The sequence below is a fragment of the Uranotaenia lowii genome, unplaced genomic scaffold (genome assembly GCF_029784155.1).
Source record: "Uranotaenia lowii strain MFRU-FL unplaced genomic scaffold, ASM2978415v1 HiC_scaffold_549, whole genome shotgun sequence".
Lineage (NCBI taxonomy): Eukaryota > Metazoa > Arthropoda > Insecta > Diptera > Culicidae > Uranotaenia > Uranotaenia lowii.
The window spans coordinates 1-25,000 of NW_026598477.1; the positions used below are offsets into that span (position 1 = coordinate 1).

A 25,000-nucleotide genomic window follows, 5' to 3' on the forward strand; every position below is an offset into this window, starting at 1 on the left:
CATTTATTCGTTGCTTTATTGTTTTTCCGTGTTTGTGCCTTTCAACGTAAAGCCATAATTATTTGACAACTCCATTACACCAAGACAACCTTTTTCCAGGTCATAAAGATATCTAAAGAAAATACCTATCTGGCCACCGGATTTCTTGGTGGTTTTCTGATTGGAATGGCTTCTTCCTAGTGAAATCTCAAGCACACTGTTATCAAGATTTAAGAAAGAAATTTTCATGAAGCCGTTCAATGAAACAGCGTATCAAGAGAAATTTCTGCATCAAGCCAGAACCAACAGTTGAAAAATAAACAGAATATTAGACTGAAAATGTTACAATTGTAATGATTTCAACGATTTTACCATTGTTCAGAAAATTATTCGATTGTGAATTAATCGATTGTTTGCTTTATTTTTAATTCATAAACACTCTTCTTTTAATAAAGAATCTCGTTCGAGATGCCAATAAAAATAATTTGCATGTTTGGTTTTATTTTGTTTCGATTGTTTCTCCCTGATTGGTTAGAACTTAAAACTTTCTTCTTTATGAAACCTTGAGTGAGATATGTTTTCAAAGCGCAAATATCTTCACATATATTTTCATGATTAGTCAAATTATTTCGTTGCACTCCGAATAAAATTCTAAATTATTTGAGAATAAGCGAAGCGCGATGTATCTCATTTTTGACCCTTAATGTGTTAAGATTAGGCATCGATCCGCAGATTTCGTTTTTTAAATTATATTCAATATTTCAAAAAGTCTTACTCTAGAAAACTTAAAAAGGTTGATATCAAACGAAGACTAAGAAAATGGTTGTTATTTATTGTTATAATACAAAAAATCTACACAAACTCAGAATTATCAATAATTATCTTCGATAAATCTCACAATAGGCTGAACGTTTCGTCGATCGTAAGGTGAACCAAGCGGAGGACGCGCTCAAAAAGAAGACAAAGAAGGCCCACAAGTGGTACACGAATCTGATTGGTGACGACACGGGGTGCAAGATAAACGATTTGCACATATTTATGTGTGCCTTTGCTGCGGGAGTTGCCATTGGCGTGGGAACTGCCTAGAAAGATGGACAACACCACACCAGAACGACCACCAGTAAAGTCTAGTACTAACCAATCGAGAATTATAAAACTTCAACGCTACTTTTTAAAACCACGAAGAACAGAGAGTTGATTTAGAAAGAAGCAAGTGCAAGATAAGTGGATGATCGTCAACACGCAAATAATTACTAGAGACTCCAGTGAAACGACCACATTAAAGTATAAGTTTAGAATGTGAATTTACTTAAATTTTCTTATAGTCATGAACCGCTGTGATTACTACACGCCCTCAAGAATCTGGATTTACGAAGATCATTCATCACATGTTAATTTAAAACCCTAAGTATTTTTGATTTCGGATGCATTGAAAGTTGTTCTTTTGTTCAATTTAGTTGTTAGATAATAAATTTTGCATTTTCTTTCCAATCATTTTAGTAAATAGGAAATAATTTAACGCACATGTTGACGACAGTTTACCCACTAGTACCACCAAAACAAGGCCGTCATCAAAACCTCGAATCACAATCTCGTTCTCATGCCAGTCTTAAGTTGGTCAAACAGTTTAACTATAGTAAGAAAAAAAAACAGTTCATCACTTTCTTTTCGTTAATATAATAGAAATGAATGTTTGATAAGTATAATTTGAAGAAATGAAAATTTGAAGCATATAATAAACCAATTTATTCAAGACCGGAGCTCTTTCAACATGTCGAAAGAAATCACCTTAATTACCAGCCAAATATCCACCTTCTACAGGTAGACTGTGGCCGTTCAGATAGGCCGATTTGTCGCTCAAAAAGTATATGATGGGTTCCACAACTTCGTTCACTTCTCCGAAGCGACCAAGCGGAATTTTCGCTATTAAAGGATCGGCCTTTGCTGGATCGCTCCAATTTGCACGACCCATCCGGGTCAAGATGACAGTAGGATTGATGCTGTTGACGCGAATCTTTTTCGGTCCAAGTTCAATCGCCAAACTCTGGGTCATTGAGTCGAGGGCAGCTTTTGTCATCGAATATACTGAGTGTCCCGGGAATGCTTTCAGTGCAGCTAGGGAAGACACATTTACAATGCTAGATCCCGGCGGCATTTTGGGAATCAATATTTGGCTCACATTGAATGCAGCTTTGATGTTGATGTTAAAGGTGCTGGAATAAAATTCAACTATACGTAAGTAGGTACCTACATATTATTTTATTCATAACTTGGAAGCCGTTATGTAATATTTTCTCATGACCTTGACTTACTCTTATTTAAAAAAAATGGATCTTTTGTCGATGAAATCGTTAAAAACACATGCTAATTAACTGCATATGGGTTGCCTATTCATGATCAAAAACATAGCTGAATAAATTGTGCTAAAAAGAAGGTTTCTTACTCATCAAAGTCCTTCTCCGATAGCTGATCGTACGGTTTAATGATCGCTATTCCCGCGTTATTCACCAACCCATCGACGTGATCGATCTGAGCCAGAGCTTTTCTGGCGCCATCCCAATTGCCCAAGTCTACCTGAATGATTTGGATCGAGGGACATTCCTGTTTCAGAGCTTCCAAGGGACCGGGTGATCGCGAAACGGCCACCACAAAGGCTCCCATTCCATGGAGTGTTTTGCACAACTCATTGCCAATCCCTGCGGATGAAGTTGTTGATCGATCGAAATTTCATCCAATGTTTCAAAGCGTTATCTTACCCTGACCGGCTCCCGTGACTACAATTTTCTTATTTTTCAACGAAATATCCATATTGTAAACTGGATCACACTTAAAATGCTTTTCGTTTTTGATTTTTTTTTGCTTTAAGCTAATCGGAATAATTCAACCTCAACAGACTACGGAATGCAAATATTGAATTAATTCAGATGAGATGCGATTCTGATGCACTTGTGTGTTAGTACAAACACACAAACAAATAATGGAGAGCCTAATCTTATCAATTAGGTCTAACAGCCATTGCCGAACACCATGGTCGTTTGTAGAAAAATGTTTTATTACATTTGCATAATATTATTCCAATTCTTTTAATCAGTTGAATAAAATTTCTTGCTAACTACACTTCAAAACTTTTAAATAAAAATGAAAGAAATTTAAAATAAATTAAATTATAAATGATCCAATCCATAAAATCCTCGATAAAATAGCAATTGGTGAGTGATTGAAGTCGTGACATCACAACGCGCGACTTTATAATTATTTTTTTTCTGAAAATTTACATTTCCTATGCTTATGCTCTCAATTATAGCATAATAAAATAAGTTATTATTAAAAGTGATGTAGGAAAAATTACTTTCAAAACAGTGTGTTTTTTTTTGTAAATTGTGAAGGCTAAATGAATAATCTCAGGTTTGAAAAAAAAATGTGATTTTTAATGTTGATTATCTTAACCAAAATAAAACTTGTGTAAAAAGGTTAGTTTTTTATTTTAGGGTGAATAATCCGAAAAGATGAAAATTCAAGGAAAAAAATTATATATTTCAGAATCTTATTGAAAATGATAATTTTTTTAATATTCGTAATTTCGTACTATAAGTGCATAAATTATTTTATAGTTACCTTGTTGTACGCTTTTGAAGGCCGAAAAGCGTTCTTTTATCGCTTGATAAAAATACGGTTTCTGATCCATGGGCGAATTAACATTATTATTATTACACGTTTATATTTTCGATATTTGATGCGTAAAGAATGATTTGAGATGTTTAGCCTATCTATGAGATTTTAAAAGCAACCTAGAAACACAGGGCTTTTAATAAACCTAGAAAGATGGAGCCGTCCTAAAATGATGGATCAAAACTTTTAGGAAGCTCCCTCACGCTGCGTGTTCCAACTAAAATTATCTAGGGAATGCTAGGGAATTGACTCTATAGTATAAAGCTTTGGATAAATCTATAGAAACACGGGACCATCCTAGGGATTTGAATAAACCAGGCAACTCGTTAAATAGAAAAAAAAAATCAATGTTTTTCAATTTTTGCAATATTTAATGTTATCTTATGAAGTTTTATATTTTTATGCCAAACAGCCATTATGTCAAATGATGTTATGCCAAACGGCGTTATGCCCACTGGCTTTATGCCAAACTGCGTACGACCCTTCAAGTTTTATAGAGAATTCAAGCAATAAAATCTTAACGAATGCCTAGCTAGGGTCGTGCTAAGTTATGCATGAGTTTTAGAATTTCAATAACATTTTAAAATATAAAAGTATTTTGAGTAAAAAGTTGAATTCTGAAACATATTCATTATTTTTATACTTACTTTTTTTTACGATGTGTGGAATAATTTAAAAACAAGAGCAAATAGTGGTAGATGATGTAAAACCCTTCGCATTTTAATAGAGACACATCCCCGAATTCGATTGTTTTAGATTAAAATGAAGTTCTATGCAAACCAAAGTTCAAGTTCGTTTGAAGTACAACCCCCATGGTTGAGGAACTGTCATCGAAATTAATCAATTTACTTGTGATTCGTAAGCGTATGTGTGTCAAATATTTAACTAAAATAGATTCTTAAAAGCTGCTACTATCCTAAATCATAACTTCAGCGTTATGTAGGGGCGGCGACGTCATCTGGTTTCAGTTCACTGTCCGTATCTTCATTGCATGGGATTGGCTCTATTCCGTGAAACACATCTTAGAACAATAAATCGGCAAATTTTTACGAATAAAGGGTCTTACCGATCGAACATTCCATTTGCGTCCCACTTCGACACATTTCGGCACACGATCCACCCGTCGCGCCATCGGGAGCGTCCTCGCCAGTGTCTGGGTGTGGTTTGTTACGCTTCTTCAGCTCCACGTGGCCAAAACAGTGTTCACATTCGTCCTCGCTTTCCGATGAACTTTCGCCAAACTGACGTGGTTTCACGTATATACAGCAACATTTCGATTTCTTTTTGTTCATGTGCTCATTGTCCACGGTTCCGTTGCACCATTGCACCTTTTTCGATGTTTTCGGTTTTTGCAACCGCAAGCGTAGAACCGGTGCTTCCTGTTGATAAAAAATAAAATATTATTTAGTCAAGCATAGAACTACGATGTTTGATAGCAGTTAAGGAACTATTTGGTTAAACTGGAGCAAATATATTTGAATTTAACAGCTACATGACTTACATCTACCAAAGACTACCCACCTTAGCTTAAACTATTTTTTAATATTTAACACAGAATTCTTACTAGCAGTAATGACAATATAGCGTCGTTGAAAAACTTGTGAAAATGACAAAACTTGTTTATTAAATATTTTTCATTATTTTTCGAGTCTGCCTACAAAAATATAATATAAGCAAAGGTTTAAAAAAAATTGCCTTACTATATTCTAGAATAGTAACTTTTAAATGCAACACTTTAAACCCCGTTCTCGGTGTTTCATTGAATAGCCTGGATATTGCGTAGAGCTTCGATTTGCTCATCATCATAATTCAGTAGCTCTTTCAAAACTTCATTTGTGTGCTGTCCCAGAAGTGGGGGTGAAGTCCTTGCTCGATTTGATGAGTCACTAAACGAAACAGGAGGTCCTACAACTTTGATCTTGCCCGCAGTTGGATGTTCCAAATCCTTAACCAAGCCAATGTCATTGATATGAGGATCGCTGAAAACTTCTGCCATACTGTTGATTGGTCCAACAGGAAATGGGGCATTGCCGAAGGTCGTCATCCATTCGGAGGAAGAACGCTTCTTGATGATCGGTGACAGAATGTCGATCAATAATTTCCTATTTTGGACACGAACTTGGTTGGTTATGAAACGCTCGTCTTGGGCTACTTCTGGAATGTCGAGGTATTTACAGAGTGCCTCAAACTGGGCGTTGCTTCCACAGCCAATCGTAATGTATCCGGTGCTGGTTCGAAATGCTTCGTATGGTACGATACTCTCGTGTGCTGTACCCCACCTTTGGGCTTCTTTACCGGCATTTAGATAATTGCTAGCAACATTGATTAGACAAGCAACTTGCGTTGAGAGCAGATTTACGTCTATCTTTTGGCCGCGATTGGTTTGATGACGCTGCAGTATAGCGGCCAAAATCGCTCCATGTGCATATAATCCGGTTGCTATGTCTGTTATGGCTACTCCTACTTTGGCAGGTGGACCATCTTCACTTCCGGTAATGTGCAGTAAACCTCCTAGAAAAAATATAATTTTGTAAGGAAAGTTCTACATGTTGATCCAATCTTTCTGACCTATCGAAGCTGCTATCACATCATAGCCAGGTCTGGTTTTGTAAGGTCCTTCGGAACCGTATCCCGTAATAGAACAGTAAATCAGTGATGGGGCGATTCTACTTAGTTGGTCATAGCCAAGACCCATTTGGTCTAACTTTCCAGGAATGTAGTTTTCAACCAACACATCACATTTTCTGGCTAGGTCATAAATCACCGATTTACCTTTTTTTAAATCAACACATACACTTTTCTTATTTCTATTGGAAGCCATGAAGTAGACGGAGTCTTCGGAATCTTTCAGGAACGGTGGGCCCCACTTACGAGATTCATCTCCATGGAAGGGTCGTTCGATTTTGAACACTTCTGCACCTAGATCAGAAAGGACCATGGTACAGTAGGGCCCCGCCACAATTCTCGTCAGGTCCAGCACCTTGATACCTTTTAAAGGGTAAACTTTCTCCGAGGGATTCGATAAAATTCGTTCGGCATGACATCTTCTTATAGATAAATGGCGGATGGGAGATTTGCGCACAACAATCTTGATATTTCTAGAAAACATGGCTGGTACCACGAAGATTGATTAACACTGAATATGGCTAAGCGAGACTCAGCGAATATTGCACACCGCAGCGTAATTTATTTCACTCCCCAATACTTGCGAGACCTTGCTCAGATTAATCGTACGAGTAAAGTATTGGACAATAAACATAACTGCTCACCTGATTGCTCGGTCCTGGAATCTGATCCGCTGTCAGGGTTTCTGTAATAGTCCGACTACCACCGGGAGTTACTGCTTCCGGAAGCATAGTGGCGCTACTACTGCTGCTGGGGATTTCAGCAGCCATTAAACGGTTATTTTTATATCACGTTTTGATTTTAATACTATGTAGATATGAGTTGCAATTCGAGTGTTTTATGCTTTGTTTTGTGTTTGTTAATTTAAACACCCGAAACCACCCACTACTAAAACGCGAAAATGTCTCAAAATGCTGTCTCTTTTTTGATCCCGCGATAACACGAAAAAATGATAGTCTTCAAATTTCATTCTTTTTTACTATTTTCGTACCGGTGCGAGTGATCTTATATTCTGCGTAACTTTTAAATGAATTAGGAAATCTTTTATTTGCGTGCAACAATTCACGGTAAACAGTTTTTTTTTATTACGTATTTATCTTTAACAAAAAAAACCATTTTTAGTATCTTGCCCACGAGACGGCTTGCATTTATCTTTCATTAGCATTCGAATAAACTTTTACGATTCTAGGTTGTGCGTTCATCTAGAATTTCAGTATGCAAACAAACGGCTTGGTTAGATTATTCTCGCCAAAGTTATGGTTGAACACCCGGTAAGACGAATGTTATGTACAGCAGGTTATGTGATCGTCAGCTCATTGTTTAAAATTTCAGAACGACCAACCCAATATGGGTCTCCGGAATCAACACTTCTACTAATTTGGGTTTTCCGACTGGTCCGTCAGATAAGCTTCCTGAACGCCCCAAACGGCCTATCAACGCGTACTTAAGATTCGTTCAGAACATCCGGTCAACTTTGCTTGCGAAAAACCCGAAAGCATCTCCAACCGATATTTCTAAGCTGGCTTCAGCTCAATGGCAAGTTCTGGATGTGGCATCCAAGTCGAAACTCGAAGAGGAATATAAAGTGGAACAAGCTATCTGGTTGCAGAAAAATGCTAAATATTTGAGCCAACTGACCGATCAGCAGAAGGTGGAGATTCGGCAGGCTCGTTCCGATAAGGCCGAAGAGAAAACCAAACGTGATCACAAGAAACGACTAAAGGAACTGGGCAAGCCCAAAAGACCCCTCAACGGATTTCTTTTGTATTGTGCGGAGAGAAGACCGAAAAATTTAACCAAAGAACAAAACAGAGAGCAAATTAAAAAGGTATTGCTATTTTTTTAGAATTTTGTTAAAAAAGTTTGATGCATTATTAATTATGATATATTTTAACAGCTCGCTGAAGCCTGGTCGAAATTAGGCGCTGCAGAAAAAGAACCATACAATAGTCGGGCAGCCGATGGCCTTGTTAAGTATCGGGAAAATATGCGTCAGTGGGAAGATGAAATGATAGCGCAGGATAACATGGACGTTATTCGGCGAAAAAACATCATCATCCCTGAGCAACATCCGACTCACAAGAAAAAAGCTTCCCGCAAAGAATAGGAAATCGGGTATCCCTGTCTGGAACAAGAAACGCCTCCAGAAACCGGTAATCTAAAGAGCAACGAACTAAGGCAAAAGCCTACCAAATCGGGCAGGGATACGGGAACCAAATTGATCTCTCCACCGGCAGAGGCAAGTCAGAGTGGAAAGCAACAGCACAGCATCAATTATAGTAACAAAAATGAGAAAAGCAACGTTGAAAAGATAACTACAGGAAAGCATTCAACAGAGCCATCAACTGAATCAACCGTTCCTTCGAAAAGTGGTATCGTTGGCAAGTTGAAATCCATTTTCAAATTTTGACACTGGCTTTCATGGATGAATGGTATTCTGATTTGGTTTATTTTGTGGTGGTATTTTTAACTATTGCCAATTCGATTCATCCTTGCTAACCAAAAACTATGCCACAATTTATGATTACCTTTTCCTTTTTGCATTGCTTACTTCCAATCCGTTAAAAACGTTCATGTTTTTTTTCTAGTAGATTTTCTCATTCATAGAAATTTCTCAATACAATTTGTTTGCCATACTAGTGTAAATTTCGTAATATTTTCAATTTAGAGCAAAAAGAAATCCTATTCTTGTGGTCATTTCGTTAGTTTAGAACGCCAGATTTCGCACCTTATCTCAGCAACTACACGCAAAATAATCTGCAGGTAGCGGCTACGTGAAAATCTACATAATTTTTTTCCATTTGATTTTCACGTAGATATTACGGAATTAATATGTAAGTTCGACATGATGTGATAATGTAAGATTCGTGACATTTGTTTAGTATTGAAATGTAATTTAGGTCGATTTACTCGTTGCTTTTTGATTTTGATTCAATTTGGCGCATACGACCTTTTGAAAAATCGTTACCGGATTGTGAAGCAACAAAAAATCGAGGGAAAACAATCTGTAACTTTTATTCAAATTTCACATTTACATTTTACAAGTTTGTTCAGGTTGAATGATTTTGAAAATATAGTTTTAGGTTAATAGCCTATTAGGACCAAGGGGCTGAAAGAGAAGGAAATTTCCGAACTGACATTTCAGTACCGCACTGACGTTTTGGTACCAAAATGCCATTGAAATCAAAGGGGAACTGACGTTGTGGTTCCAAAAAGTCGGTACGGTCTGTTTATATGTGATTTGACAGTTGCTTCAGTCCTTTGATTAGGACTATCACTATAGTGATACCGATAGTGAACCTCCATGTAATGTTCACTAGATACCGACTTTTTTTTAACAGGCTTTCAAGTGGCAATGAGTAATCTTCTTGATAATGTATTTTAACCCTTCGTTTCATAAAGTAACAAATTGGCAACAATTAATGTATGGAAAAATCGTATTTTAGTTTAATTTTTTTTTTCTTGATGTACACATAATTTCCAACAGTTTGAATTAATTTTTGAGAAAAAAATAAAAAATCGTGAAACGAAGGGGTAAGATACTTTGGCAAGCGCGCAACTCAGAATTTTAAATAATTTCGCCCTTCGTGTATGCTACGACAAAAACAGCTGTCCGAAATACTTTCCACCACATTGCTGTCAACGCTGTCAACCCATCAGGGTAGGAGGCTGTCAGCCAGCGTTGCCAGATTGCAAACCGCTCAAGTCCGTAGGTTTGATATAAATCGGAAAATGTACTGATTTTAGCAAAATGAAACATGATGACCTTTTTTTCGGTCGTCAGGTAGAATTTTCGTTTATGCTGAAAGTCCGTAGATTTTCAGCATCGATTATCGATCCGTAGCTCCGTAGAAATGCTTCAAATCCGTAGAACTACGGAGAAATCCGTATATCTGACTACGCTGCTGTCAGCTGATGTTTTCTCGCATTATATTTATGAGAGAGTGAATCTGCGGGCGAGTTGAGTGAGAGTGAATTTGTCGTTGTTTTTGTACTTTACGAGCTTTACGAGCCTATTTTTTTTATTTACATTCACATCAGAAGTAGAGTGAGTCAGTCACAGAGTGCATCGTAAAATTTAATTGAAAATTTGGATACATTTCAAAGCAAAATATTCTAGTTTTCGATTATTTCACCAACAGCGAAGGTGTGTATACAGTTGTGCGAACAATTTTGACCAATTTTTGATGATTCATGTTTGAAAATACGGAATAATTATGCCTAGAACTGGTATTTTAACATTTTTTCTAACCGTAGCTGGTTTTTGTTGCGAAATTTGGAGTCAGAGACACGCTTATACTTTAGGCGAAAATGGAAGGAGGTTTGTTTAGCTCCGCGAAAGATGCAAATTTGCACTCTGCGAGAGAATCATCGAATGAAACTGCAGAAACGCGATCCTTTTCCGGAAGCACCAGCAGCGCCTTCGAGGAGGAAGATGACGGATACTGTGAAAATTCACCTTGGGTTTTCATTCCGGACCCAGTGTTTGCAAAAATTTTCCTATTGCTCGAACCCATCGACGTACTCAAAGCTGGCCAGACTTGCAAACGCTGGAACAAACTTTCCCGGGATGATTATATCTGGCGGATGTACTTCCAAAGGGATTTCAACGTGGAAAAAAGCATCCTTAAAAAACCAGGTATGGATTGATAATGGCGATTAAGCTTGCGTTCTGATGTTTCTTTTGCGTCTCGGATTCATGTCATCCAACTTGTTTGGATGAGAAGGATTGATGACATAACAAAAAGTGGTTCACGAGAGCGGATTTGGCTTGGCGGGGTTCGAAATGTTTTAAGCTATCATGCATGTTCAACTTGCCAGTATAAATATGTAAAGTGAAAAGAAACAGACGAAATGAAAAAAAAGTTGCCATTTAGCGTTTGCCTGTGGTTGTGATAAACAACCATCAAAATACGGCTTGCGCAATTATTGTTGGTAAATATTTGTTCATTGCGCTGTTTTGCTCGCTTATTTCCAGCCCTTTTTATTTGGTCGGTACCTAGTATAACGCGAAATTACCGACCCGTTTCTGAGATCTAAACCACTTAGCATGATGCAGTCATATAGTAACAGATTCTGATTCTATCTTTTAGGGGCAGAGTCGTGGCGCTCCGAGTACAAAAGGCTTACGGATAATGTCCCTATGGTGATGACCGATGTGCTGACCAATCACTCCCATCAGGTGTTGCACGTTAGCTTCTCGCATAATGGAAAAATGTTCGCTACCTGTTCCAAAGATGGTTTTGTCATTGTGAGTATAACTATTTACGTAGCAAGTGTGATTCATGTAAGTGATCAAGACGAATAGTTTTGTTTTTCTTTCTTTCAACTATTCGACATTCTTTATGCATACTATTCAAATAATTTAAAAAGTTTTTCTCAAGGGGTAATAGTAATCTCTGAAGCAGGTTATATTCCTCTCAGGTATCCTTTGTATCAGTGGATAGTTGTCATGTTTTATTGATGTTTCATTATTTATTTTCATTATTTCTTATTTATATTCTTTGAGACACAGTCAGGATACCAATTACCTAAATACGTAACGTTATCGTGAGTACAGATTGATTAATTTTATTGCAATAAATTAGAATATTCAACTTTGTTTCATGTTCTCAAAATAAAATAAAACCCATTGCCTTTTCCCCTTAGTCAGTTTTTATTACTTTATGCAAAATGGATTTGCTTGCCGCATTAAAAGTTGGGATTCCATTATCGTATACTACATGTTCGAAGTCAAAATGTGGATTGCAGCTCGTTCTAGGAAATATAACAAAAAAAATTTAATAAATTTAATTTTTGTCAAAATAATTTCACTTAATAAAAACTCATTGCTTAGGAATTCTTTACTATTAATATAACTCTTTTGCCAGCCAGATAAAGGGAAGAATGCCACAATGTGGTAAGTTCCTGGCAAAAAAGCCGGATAAATTTGCTTGCTAGTTAATTTATCAGCACATGAACTAGCACGCTAGTTTGATTAAAAAAAAAGATAAGTAATAAAAATAAGTACCTAGGTGTTAAAAAAAAGTCGGAAAATCCTAGATTTAGAAAAAAAAAATACAGTGAAAATCCTACCGAAACGGAATTTTTAAAAATCGCAACCTGCCTTTCGTTTTAGGTTTGGAACTCAGCTTATCCATCAACGATTCGCGATTCTTACGATATGCGTAAGCTAAGTTGGAAATACACCCAATTCTCGCAGTTCAATCAAAGCGACACCTTGCTCTTGGTGTCAGGGGTGCATTTTGGTTCACCGCACAGCACTTCCGGAGAGATTGCCGTTTTCACCGTACAGAGTAAATCAAATGTCAATTATTGAAGTGAATGCACAACTTTCATGGCCAATATGTATTGATTATTTGCAGATGGATTTCGCCTGAAGTGCCGCGTGACAAATCGGCCATACGATATCTTTGGAACCTGGTTCAGTGATCAGCACTTGCTTTCGGGCGATTTGAACTGGCTGGCTCATTTGGTGAGCACGTCCATTCTTTGGTTGAACAAAGCGAGCCAGGAGGTAGATTCCGAACACACGCCGATTCGCAATCAGATGTACAAATTTTACAATCGAAATGCAAGTTCCATAAGGGCTATAACGGTGGCCAACTGTCCTTGGTTGAACGATGAGGCCTCCGGTACGAACGATGAAAATTCCGGAGAAGGTACCAGCTCTGCTGCATCAGCCGATGAACGGAGCAACATTGATGATGGAGAAGATGATCGTCGAATAGGAAATCCTTTGTCTCACTATCAATGGAATCAGGATCAAGTCATGGATGAAGTATTCCAGGCGGGGAGAGGTCTGTATTGTCTTGCTGTATCCTAGAATCGGTTTTATCATACATTCTTTTGAGTGTTCAGTATTTATTCCAGACGTCGATCTTGACTTTCCTTATGTACCTTTGGAGAATCACGATTATGCAAGTCCTATTCACTATTTGGACGAGTTCCGCCGAGAATACGAGGACAGTTTTTATGAATCTTCCGATGATTGTTTAGACGATGATGATGACCAAGAAGATGATGACATGTCGGAAACTGATGATTTGGACAATCTGTGTCCAAAGTATTTAATATTTTCAACAGGTTCCAAAACGTACACGCCACATCAGATTGGCTTCAAAAGGATCGAAAACATCAACTTCCCCAGACGATTGGATCCGGGACCGACTCTGAAGGAACGCATAGCATTGCGGGAAAGGCAGCGTGAAATGGAGGTAATTAGGCTCGAGATGTCTCAAGAAGAAATGCGCCTCCAATATATATTGCAGAATGAAACTCCGCCGGTGGAACCCAACTGGGCCAACTATGATTCGGTTGCGGACAGGTTCGATAGGGTCGACAAGCTGATTGATTTGCACGGTCATATCATAGGGATGGGCCTGAGTCCAGATCATCGGTATCTCTACGTCAACAGCCGCCCGTGGCCCAAAAACTATGTGATACGAAACCCGTTGGAACCTCCGCCGATTGCCCAGGAAATCGACATACATGTGATTGATCTGATGACACTAAAAAAGGTGGGCACCATGCTCCGAGCACACAAGGCCTACACACCGAATACGGAATGTTTCTTCATATTTCTAGATGTCTGTGATAACTACGTAGCTAGGTAGGTTAAATTCATTTTTTTTCTGTTGTTTCGCTTAGCTACAATGACCATATCTGCATTCTAACGTCCAATAGTGGTGCCGAAGATATGCACGCTTACCTTTGGGATCGCTACTACGGAGTATGTCTGGCCAAATATCAGCACGGTGACGTCGTCAATAGTGTTGCTTTCAATCCGCGAGACAACGAAATGCTAGTTACAACCAGTGATGACTATGAAATTAAGGTAAGACGACGTGTTTCCTGTTTGATCTAATGATCTAATTCTTTAACTCCGAAACTTTCAGATCTGGCGATCCTTGTCGCAAGCAAAAAAGTTGGGCATTCAACCGGTCGGAAAGGCGGTCGAGTTTAGAAAAACTAAACCGAAAGCCAATTATCAGTGAAAATCCGTTCTTCCTTCTTTCTAGATACAGAGAAGTAAAAATTTAAATATCATTGTTTTTGTTACTGCAACGTCCTTTCACGTTCGAAATCTAGTCGTTAACCGAATATAGAACGGATGTTTTAAATTAACGAAGTATATTCTCAGTACGCCTGCCGCATACAAAATCGAACACTATGGGTGTTTTTGCATCTCTCTCTGTCATTGGGAATTGTGAAATTATTGTTTCAAACCTGGGCCGCTCTGTGGTAGTCAGTCAGATGTTGGAACATTTATTTTTCTTTTTGGATAGCATATTGTCAACCGTGTTTTGGATTGTTACACAACAAATTATCTGATAGTCGTGAAATGCAATCGCAACAAGTTCAATGCTTTAACACACAACACAGATTGAGAAAATATATTTGTAACGTTTAGAAATTTTATTCTATAAAACTGTTTTAAATAGAAAAAAAACAATAACCTGTTCAAATTACTAAGCTTGTATCCGAATAATCCTACACTTTAGACAATCATTAAGTTTCTGTTTGTGAATATCACGAAAAGGCACTATTCCGTTCCTTGGGAGATGCTTTGTTTTCAGTGGGTGTGTCTGGCTCGCTGTATAGTTCAAGCGTTTTTCCGTACCACCAGACGAGAACGTCGAAGAATACCCCTATCGATGTTAAGCCTACGGTTAAAAAAATAATCAGTTAACCAAAATTCAACCGAAAATATTAAAAAATGGATCACTTACAAAATGCTGTCAGGTTGATGTAGTATCGGAAAAGTCGTTGATCGTACAGCTGACAGTTGCCCCGTTTGCCGCATTCTTCGGTCCACACTAGGCAGGTGCTATCGATGATCCGCCCGTAGATGATCGGTCCCGGAATGAGGGCGAACAGGCTGATCATCATCAGTATCAGGCCCTGGGTGAAGGATTTATCCTCCTTGGCGACGCATCTGGTAAAGGTGAGATATTTTTTAGTAGGTTTCAAAAAAATAATTATCTGAAGTTAACACTAGCCTTTTTGGGAAGACTACCTAATTGGCTCGCGTCGGAAGAAAATCAATTCTGAGTCGAACTTCAAAAACGAAATTCAGGATCGAAATTTGGATTCAGAATATCTTGATTCTTAACTAAGAATTATAATTTCGAGACATACTACTAATTTAAAAGTCATATTATGTGAATTTGAAGTTCAGAGCCGTTAAACACATTTTTAAAGATTTTGACTCCAGGAAATTGGAAATTGGTAGTATGCTCAATTACAAAACTGTAATAGAAAATATGAAATAAGGAATCAATTTTCAAAATTTAGATTCAGAATTCGTGTTCTGATTCTGGAATCACAAACAGAATTCCGAACAGCATTCGGAAGTCGAAATCTGAGCTCAGACTCAAAAATAAAAACTCTCAAGATAAAGCTCTTCAGATTGCCCGGTTTTACAAGGACTTGACCGGATATTTTATACAAAATTTGGTAAAAGTCCGGCCCGGTTCGGTTGCCCGGATTTCATAGAAAAAAGTCCGGATTCTACCGAATTCATTCACTTTGTTTGCGAAATCAATCAAAAAAACTAAAATAAAATATTTGATTCTTGCGTCCGGAATATTTTGAGTACCTAAATTCTATCAAAATATGTAATTATGAACACTTTTCTGGAAGCATAAAATCCGATAAAAGGGGCTCATGCTATAGCTCATTTGGCAAGTCAGTCGCTTCCTGAGCCGATATCCGTGAGTTCGAGCCCAAGAGTAAACATCGATCACAGTTGTAACGGGTAAATTTTTCAATGACTGTCCGCTAACTGCATCGTTATATAGTCGCGATAACATAAAGATACGACTATAATCGAAACAAAAAAAACTAATATCCGATATAAAATCTGCTGATGTGATGTGATGAAAAAAGTGTTTTTTGAAGTTTTCTTCTCGACTTTGTTGAACAATTCTTGGATTTAGATCAAATTTTCTCGGATTTTGGAGGAAATTTTCTAAATGAAATGCCCGGATTTAGCCAGGTTTTTAGATGAATAGCTCGGATTAGCCCGGCGAGGATACGTGCTAGAGAAATTCTGGCTACCCACTCTAGATGATTCAGAAATCATTATCAAAATTCGTATTCCAAATCCGAATTGGCATTCAGAATCAAAAATCATCATTTATCAATAATACGTACTAAAATTTCAAGATCAAATTTCATCGTCAGAATATAAACTCGGAGTAAGAGCTTAGAAAAAAACAGAACTCACTATCTGGTTACAGCTTTATAAGTCTGAAATTCAAAATCTGAATTTCAGCATCCAAACTCATTTGGAATCATCAGGATAAACAGAGCTTAGAAATCGAAGCTTCAATTGCGAGATTTAAAATGAAAATTCGGGATTGGAATTCACAGTCAGATTAATTAGATTATTAATCTAATTAAATAAATCGATATTCAGAACCAGAATTCAGATGCATAATTTGTTGGAGTGAACCTGGGATTAGAATTTAAATTAAGAGACCAGAAGGGGATTTAGGAATCCAGTATTTAGAAGTTAAAGCAAAATTAAAAATCAGAGTTCACGAGATATCTCGTTTTTTTTCGCTTGTCGTGCATGTGCTACTTTTAGCAGCATAACTCACATGTTACAAATCTAATAATAAAACATAATTCCATACTCAAGAAGATAATTAACAACCTTATTTCAGTATCAGATTATAAAAATAGGAATTGAGAATAAAGAGTATAGAAATCAGAAAAATAGGAATTAGAATACAGTATCGGAGTTAACTTTCCAAAGCTGTTCGGGTCAATATGACTCGAAGTGCACATTCCAAAAATCCTAATCACAGGCGCGGATCTAGAGGTTGCTCTTAGGGGGGGTGATTTAATAAATTTTCAAAAAATAAGGCCAACATTTTTTGAGTGATTTGGAAAAATAAAAACTGTGGCAGGAAAAATGTTGATGATAAAGATGAAGAAAATTCAGCAGCATGTAAATAATGTTAAAGACAATAAAATAAAAAATTGTTCAAAGAATTTTGTACATCTGTTTGTGGCTGGCTTAGTCTCAGGCAAAACGCAGACAAATGTTTTTTTCACTGGTATGAAGTTGAATTTACGTTCATTTATCTAGTTGGGGATATGGAATGACCATTTGTTTATTTTTATCAGATTAAAAATCCTTAAGCAATTTAATGTTGGAAATCGTACTTTATTTATTTTCAGTCAAAAATAAATCTGTTGGTATGATTTTAACTTACTCAAATGAGCATGTCTGGTTTCATGGTTATAACTACGTCTTATTAATTTTGAAACTATTGCAATATTTAGGTAACAAAGCCATAGACACAAGTTTCAGTTATATTTAATCTATATATTTTCTCTTTTGAGTTCGAATTTTAAACCGTATGCTGCTTCATTACTTATCGAAACCCGTCAATGTATTTTTTCAATAATTTCACATATTTTTCTCATGAAATTCCATCAAAATATCAATTTAAAGACGTGAATCAAAAAACAATCTAAAACAAATAAACATTTAAAACACAAATAGGCAAGTATCTAAACAAATAAAATATAGATTGCTAATCATTATATTTAATTTTTTTAAAAGAGATTTGCTGAATAGATTCGTCTCTTTATATCTTATCCAATACTTACAGCGATTTTTTTTTTTGCTGTGAGTTTTGAAAAACAAGTCAGTGACTTAGTGACAAGATTTAACAATTGAACAGTTTTATTAACAGCATCAGTGAGGTTGACTACAAAGAGCGGTCAGACTTTACAAAAATAACCTAGCTCAGTTTGGAAAAAAACTAGCCAACTCTTGAATGTTTCCAAATGCATTGCGCTCGCGTATCGTTTTTCTTTTTCAGCACTTCGACTTTTCAAATGCTCGGAGTATGGAAACGAAAATTGTGATGGATGTACCCAGTGTCTAGTTAAAACGTTAAGCTTTGTGATATCATCAATAAGTAGTAGGATTCGTATACGGATTAGAAAAGGAAAAAAAACCTTCAAAATTTTAGTTAACAAAACGTTGATATCCATTCAAGGACATGATCGCTTTTGAGGTTATTTACCCACAGTTAAAAAGTGTTACTGAAAAGGTCATAATTATATCACGAATATTTCTAGCCGAAAATAGAACAATTATTGAATATTTGCATTTTTTAGAAAACCATCGAGTATGGTAAACATGCATAAATAAGAAATCACTTTATGATCAACTTGAAAATAAATGTTGGCTTCATTCAGGCCTTTTAAAGAAATCATTCAGAATTAGTCGCTATCAACCGACGTTTCTGGTACTGGCACTTACAACAACTCTGGATATCTGTTAATAAAGAAATCCAATCTGCTGTCATGCTGGAAATTCCTCAAAGAATGAGGATCAAGCTTTATCCTTTTCGCATGCCCGAATCCAAAACGAAGTTATACATTAGCATACGCATACGCATCAATTCAAGCATATTTTTAAGCAGCTATTGAATTCTTATGCACGCGTAAAAATGGTAATGTCTCTGTTAAGATATTTTGACACATGAAAAAGTTATATTTCATCAAAATTGAGTTGAAAAATTTGTGACCATTTTAATGATCATTAATTTTTTCCGCCTGGGGGGGGGGGGGTGATCACCCCCATCACCCCCCCCCCCCCGTAGATCCGCGCATGCCTAATCATCATTCCATATACTGAAGAACTGAGTATATTTAGAGAGTAAGTCTCTAAATTAAATTTGGGTTTAGAAAATCGGTTCATTGAAAAATGATGTACAGCGAAGGGAAGCCAAAGATAGACGTCTATTCTTTAAAGTAAGATTGTTTTTACCGGAAGGTTCGAGATATCGGTCAAAAATATTTGATTGAACACAAACACATCTACACATTGTCATTCTTAACGATTCTATATAACCTTCAATGAAACGCTTAAAAACAGCAAAGCTGCCAGAATTGATTTTCTGGCTTTTTTAATTCTGAACCAGCTTTTATATTTAAATGTTGAGTACCTAACTACAATAAATTACCTACAAAATGAATCTAATATCATCAAAATCGGTCAACATTTACGGCCAACAAACTACAGCTCCAATTTCCCCGAAATGGATATTTTGCGAACAGCTTTGAAAGGTTAAGAATCTGAACTAAAAATCCTATTTCAAAACTAAAGTTCAGAATTGGAACTCAATAGTTCAGGAGCAGAATTCAGCTTCAAATTTTAACAGCTCAAACCCGTTCTTTAAAAAAAATCAGAATCCGGTCCTATAAACTTTGTTCAAAAATACTAAAAAGAAACTTCCCGTTTGATGTCGCAAAGATGTTTCAAAGGTTCACCTTAAAATAAAAATTTAAATTTCCGGAAAATAAACCCTACCTATAATTGACCAGCATGTTGCCGATGCGCCCAGAAGCTCCGAAGCAATTGATGATGCTGGATATGATTGAAAAGAGATAGAAACCCAGCGCACATCCCTTGAGGCAGGCACCCGGAATCAGCCTGGCTGTGTAGGGACTACTATTTTCCTCGGTCGTTGTTGCGCTGGGCAAAGATGAGCCAAAATCTTCAGTGACTTGGCGTCGTCTCCTCCTAGAAGATTTCACCTCTTCAGGTTCCTCGATTGTAGATGCGTTAAAGTCTTCCCTACTATCAGGGTTTGGCGTGAGATTTTCTTCGTTGTCATCGTAAATGTAAGAATCGTCTTCGGTTGTCCGATTTGGAGGCGCCGTTATAGGTTCCTGTTCAGTTAAAGTGGGTAACAATGATTTAAGCTGGGGGGAAGCTTTTGTAGTTGGAGTGGTTGCAATACTGCTAGGCCTAGAGCTGGTCCAAGGAACAGTTTCTAGATCGATTGGATATGTCGATCGTTGCGTCGTATCGTACGTTTTCGTAATTGGGGAATAATTTTCATTCTGGCAGGTGCATTTATCGTAATATTTTTCTTTGGTATTCCATGCATCACACCCGGCGTGGCAAGCGGAGAAAAATGTGGTTCCCGTTTCTTCCCTGCAAACGGGACTGTATGGAATACCTTCACAGTGGCAGTGACTGTTGCAACTCGTCGTCAGATTTAGTCGACCTTGCACCAACGGCATGTTTCCATCCGGACAGGTCAGGAATAGGTACGAAAACTGACCAAGCATGTAACCGATTCCAACAATCACATTCCAGAAAAGCAAAATCTTGGCCGAAGGTTTTTTCTTCGAGATGACAATTCCTGAGATCAAGAATCCGGCCACCATTCCGAAAAGGGTTACGGGACCCGTTATGACCGTTGCATTAGCAGCCGTTTTGTGGAACTGTACTTCGATGTATTTGCTCATGAAAGTGATGTACCCGCTGGACCCAAGGATGTAGAAAATGGCGGAGATTATGTTGAACATTAGCAGCTTGTTTTTGAGAAGCCTCAGCAGTGCTTTGGGTAAATCTGTCAAAGAAAAATTGGTAATAAATGTTAAAGTTGTTTTAGCTGTTTACGGCGTAAAAGACAAAAATTCCTTGCTCCAAATTAATTCTTCCTAAAAATTGATTTTTTTGAAAAATTGACAATTGTTTAATGTTTCCAAATTTTATTCAGAATTCCTCAGTCGCGAATTATTATCCTTCCTACTTTTCCAGATCATTTTAAGTTGAAATTTCGTTCCTGAAAATTATAAAAAATTTCGAAGTTTTAGAGAAACATGAGATGCCAAAGAAAGAAAGGACATATGCTTTAAATATCATGAAATTTTCGAAAAAGATACTAAGGCTCACCGACGGAATTAGAACCCGCATTAATTGCGTATTATATCTTTGATATCTTATCATGATAAAAATGTAAATCAAAGATTTACCGTTAAAAATCTTGTTTCCATAAGCTGGAATATGATTGTTTAAATCACGCGTTTGTTAATTTCAAAATGTTTTCCATACAAACATTATTTTTTATGATTTCTGCTAGTAGATTTTTTTGTAGTATTTTTTACCCCTAAATGTATGCAGCACCCTTATGCTTTTTCTTTAATAACATTTTTGTCAGAAAAAAATGTACCTAACCAGGCTTGGCAAAAGTCATCGTCATGAGGCGTGAAGCTGTGACTGTGAAGCCTCTTGGTCCGTCGAACTCAATTGACTGTTCCTTCGACCAGTCACTTCGTTTGCCAGTCATTCATTCCCCAGTCATTTGAAGCTAAAATAATAACATATTCAAACAATCGCATTCAACCAGTGTTCCGAATATCACTCAATTCTCATGAGAGACACTGAAACGTTTTCAACAGCGAAAGCAAAACCTAAATTGTCGGTTGGTTTATCTCTCAGTGGGGCAAAGATTGTGTTCGACAGCGCTGCTCCGAGAATCAAAGAAATAAAATTTGAAAGAGAGACGTTTCTTCTCCAGTTGGAATTCTCAACTGAGTGAGGAGCTACCTGATTTTCAGTTTCTTTTTTCAGTCAATAACTTTTCTTGCTCAATCACTCACTCACTCACTCGTTTACTGATCGATGATCGAATGCTGTCTGCCTGATACATCTTGCTTTGTTGTTGCTGTTGTTGGGGAGGATTAAAATAGTCATTCAAACACGCAGGCAGTACGTATGAACATATGTTTCTGCCACTTAGCCAGAAAGTACGCAGGCAGTATGAACCGATGCAAGGCCGCATTGATTGAGTTTGAGTGAGTGAGTGAGTGGATTTTCGAATTGGATCTTGTATCAATCAGTGTCTCAATCACTTCTGATACACCAGGTAGTGAGCTTGAGAGATCGACTTAGATGCGAGTCCGCTCTCGCTTTTGAATCTTGTTTACATTGACTTCGCATTGTCGCTCTGCCGATTCTCTAGGGAACAACAGGCAGCAACAATCGGCTTTGAATGTTTCCAACTAGAAACCTATCATGAGCGTTTCTTCCGAGTGATTTTCGTACCACTTCGTATATGTTGGTACCAAACATATAAGAGCTGATTTTGACTAATTTGGCAGTGTTGAAAATCGTTAATAAAACAAAGGAAACTATAAATATTTAGCCGATCGTTTCTTCCCCTGTATTAATTATAACAAATTAAACCGTATAAACAACATACTTGAGCCTGTTTAGTGAGTTAAGTCAGCTGTAAATAATTACAATTGTAGCAACGGCAAAATGTACCTTCCAGTTGAAAACATCTCGGAAAACTTGTTGGACCTTTTTGGAGGTATCTTGGCGATATCAAATACTTCGAATTATGATTATATTGGTTTTTTTTACCTAAAAACTTCAAATCAAGTTTTCTCGAAAATTCGACTAGGGATTTTTTTAAAAATTTGCTCAGAGGAGTAGAATAACCTAAGGAATCGAGCCCTATACCTGGTTTTGATGGTCACTTTTTTTTATAATAACGGTCCAGGGGGGCACCGTGAAATCGTTTTATGTCTTCAACAAAGTTGTTAAATGACTTAAAATCTTCAATATCGAATACTGAAACACTTTATTGAATGACGTGTCCGAAACTGTTGTTATCTTATGTATTCAAACATGCAAACGTTGTAGAATTTAGTTGTTTCAAAGCGTTGTATTTTGGAAACTATAGATACCTATATTATTTTCCAAAATACTGAATACAAATAGATCTGAATTCTTGTATAAAGGATAGTAAATAAATTCAAAATCTGTATTTCGTTTTCATGCAGGTTTTGTAGTTGATCAGTTATCAAAGATCGATTTAACAAAAAAAAAATCAATTGAGGCCCCAGGATCAGAGTGGTGCAAGTCCAAAATCATCCAATTTGAGTTAAGTATACCTAACGATTTTTCATGTTTCAATGTACATCTGGTGCAAAACTCGATTTTTTAATAATTTTTTTTCGATTAAATTAAAACTGCTCAAATTCGAAAAATAAATGAAAATCGAGCACCTTCACAACTTTGAAGCGCGTTTTTTTCGAAACTATCATATAGGCACTTGCACCCCTCTGATTCCAAGTGCCAAAATTTCAAAATTCAATACTTGGACCTCCTAGGGTAATATTTTTTTCTGAATAAAAAAATTTTGAATTTCATAGAGTGTAGAAAAAAGCACATTTCTTTCTTTATGATTTAATGATTTCGAATACTTAGTATGGCTAAACGAAGTACGATTTTATAAGCGTCATGGCAATTAAAAATGAAATACCAAAAGTCACTGATTTGTTCTGAGGGAGTTTGGGGGTTTAACACCCCCCTGCCCACCATAACGGTAAAAAAATGTCGAACAGTCGAAAAACGCCATCAAAAGCTATTCACAAAAGATGTTGGTGCGTGAATTTTGGGTATGGCCCTTAGTCTCCAATATCGAATTTTCAATATTTTTTTTCAATTACATTAGATAAAATCACTGAGGTTGTTCGAGCCAAAGTCGAAAAATTGACAACGTCGCAATTGCGTCACCAACGAAAAAAGTCATCACCGATCACCGCCTGCTACTTTTGTGTGTTGTTTGTCCATTCAAGGACATGCATTCATATGTGTACATAAAAAACGCCGGTAAACGCCGGCCGGCGTACAACAACAATTACATACTGTTGCTTCAGCCAGCGAACAGTGGAAATTTCCATTGCGCACACAGATGTTTGTGTGCGTGTGAATGAATCAATCATTCAAGCAACCGGCGTGTTTGCCAATCCATTAAGATCCATTCCATCCGTCGACAAGTGAAGACGTCGAATTTAAGTCAAGTCAAGTGTTCCTCCAATCTAGAAGTTGTTTCCTCCATCCATTAAGATTCCTTCCTATGAGTTAAGTTGTTCCTTCGAGTTAAGTTTTCCTTCCTCCATTAAGTTATGTTTCCTCCAATAAAGTTTAAGTGTAAATAGTGTAAATAAACTGTACATAGAGAACAAATAAGTGCCTTTTTACTAGTAAGAATTTCTCCATTCAACATCCGGTTAATTGTGTCTTCGGACTTTTCGAACGGTCCCCAAAGTCGAGCAAAAATACAGTCCACGGCTCTTTCAGAGGTAATTGCCCGGATTTTGCCCGATGTTTTTACTTTATTTGCAAAATCAAAGAAAAAAATTGTTTGATTATAATTATGTATTTTGCATCCAAAACAATTTTTTGAGGAAAGATTATCCAAATAAACTAGCTGATGTGTTTCGATAAAAAAAACACTTTTCGAGTTTTTTTCTATTTGATTTAAATTGAAGAATTCCCTAATTTGCCTGGATATTGCTCAGATTTTGGGTTCTAAATTTTGAAATTGAATGCCCAGGTTTTGTAAGGTTTTCAAATAAAATATCCCAGATTTGCACTGTCCGAATGAGTGCAGAAAAATATCTGGTGAGCTTAAGTTTGAATCGTTTCCGATGTTCTGGTTAACTTTTTTATATAAAAATCAAAATTTGTGACCTTTGACCGAATTGTGGAATCTGTATTCAGTTTATTATTCTTGGTTTTTTTCAGTTCGTTTCATCATTAGGACAAAATCCTGATTCGAATATTGGTATTGCATTTAGAACTAAAATTACTTTTATTTTCCATGTTCGAATCTCATCTTGCCGGTATATTAAAAGAAAATATTTGAAGTAAAACCCATTTTTTAGACTTAGATTTGATTTCCTTTTAATTCTTATGCAGAATAGAATCTTAATAAGTTTCATAATGGTGATCTAGAATTACAATATCAGAGTTTAATCATTCGAAATTTTCATTCGAATTCACTAGTTGAATTACGAATAAATAATTGAAAAAAGCATTCATATAGAAAATCAAAGACTCCAAATTTAAATAAGGATTTTTTAAATAAGAGATTATGTATTCGGTTAT

At 36.7% G+C, this 25,000-nt stretch overlaps 6 protein-coding genes across 8 annotated transcripts; 2 read left to right on the forward strand and 4 right to left on the reverse strand.

The window, feature by feature from the left end:
- Nucleotides 1-1,701: 1,701 nt before the first annotated feature.
- On the reverse strand, nt 1,702-2,954 carry LOC129760277 (L-xylulose reductase). The gene is made up of 3 exons (XM_055757894.1): nt 2,736-2,954; nt 2,423-2,675; nt 1,702-2,192 (listed from the first exon to the last, which is right to left on the reverse strand). The coding sequence occupies exons 1-3, from the start codon at nt 2,785-2,787 to the stop codon at nt 1,769-1,771; spliced, it is 729 nt and encodes a 242-aa protein (XP_055613869.1). The 5' UTR covers nt 2,788-2,954; the 3' UTR covers nt 1,702-1,768.
- Nucleotides 2,955-4,507: 1,553 nt separating this feature from the next.
- On the reverse strand, nt 4,508-7,199 carry LOC129760275 (E3 ubiquitin-protein ligase PPP1R11). Its single transcript, XM_055757893.1, has 3 exons — nt 6,918-7,199; nt 4,715-5,027; nt 4,508-4,651 (listed from the first exon to the last, which is right to left on the reverse strand). The coding sequence occupies exons 1-3, from the start codon at nt 7,041-7,043 to the stop codon at nt 4,584-4,586; spliced, it is 507 nt and encodes a 168-aa protein (XP_055613868.1). The 5' UTR covers nt 7,044-7,199; the 3' UTR covers nt 4,508-4,583.
- On the reverse strand, nt 5,034-6,910 carry LOC129760273 (succinate--hydroxymethylglutarate CoA-transferase). Its single transcript, XM_055757891.1, has 2 exons — nt 6,217-6,910; nt 5,034-6,159 (listed from the first exon to the last, which is right to left on the reverse strand). The coding sequence occupies exons 1-2, from the start codon at nt 6,755-6,757 to the stop codon at nt 5,405-5,407; spliced, it is 1,296 nt and encodes a 431-aa protein (XP_055613866.1). The 5' UTR covers nt 6,758-6,910; the 3' UTR covers nt 5,034-5,404.
- Nucleotides 7,200-7,323: 124 nt separating the features above from the next.
- LOC129760274 (transcription factor A, mitochondrial) lies at nt 7,324-8,919 on the forward strand. Its single transcript, XM_055757892.1, has 3 exons — nt 7,324-7,544; nt 7,606-8,101; nt 8,171-8,919. The coding sequence occupies exons 1-3, from the start codon at nt 7,489-7,491 to the stop codon at nt 8,378-8,380; spliced, it is 762 nt and encodes a 253-aa protein (XP_055613867.1). The 5' UTR covers nt 7,324-7,488; the 3' UTR covers nt 8,381-8,919.
- A 1,342-nt stretch (nt 8,920-10,261) lies between these two features.
- Nucleotides 10,262-14,317, forward strand: LOC129760279 (F-box/WD repeat-containing protein 5). 3 transcript variants are annotated; one of them, XM_055757899.1, is made up of 9 exons: nt 10,262-10,420; nt 10,531-10,912; nt 11,367-11,524; nt 12,392-12,569; nt 12,639-13,073; nt 13,135-13,490; nt 13,545-13,885; nt 13,960-14,110; nt 14,172-14,317. In XM_055757899.1, the coding sequence occupies exons 2-9, from the start codon at nt 10,585-10,587 to the stop codon at nt 14,268-14,270; spliced, it is 2,046 nt and encodes a 681-aa protein (XP_055613874.1). In that variant the 5' UTR covers nt 10,262-10,420; nt 10,531-10,584; the 3' UTR covers nt 14,271-14,317. The 3 variants fall into 3 exon arrangements, with proteins under 3 accessions (XP_055613874.1, XP_055613871.1, XP_055613873.1); XM_055757896.1 differs by having other exon boundaries at nt 13,135-13,885; XM_055757898.1 differs by having other exon boundaries at nt 13,147-13,885.
- Nucleotides 14,318-14,515: 198 nt separating this feature from the next.
- Nucleotides 14,516-20,708, reverse strand: LOC129760278 (solute carrier organic anion transporter family member 74D-like; the record flags this gene model as incomplete). Its single annotated transcript, XM_055757895.1, has 3 exons — nt 14,516-14,939; nt 15,006-15,211; nt 19,616-20,708. Coding segments are annotated over 3 exons (1,433 nt in total), but the record flags the coding sequence as incomplete, so codon positions are not given.
- Between the last annotated feature and the right edge of the window lie 4,292 nt (nt 20,709-25,000).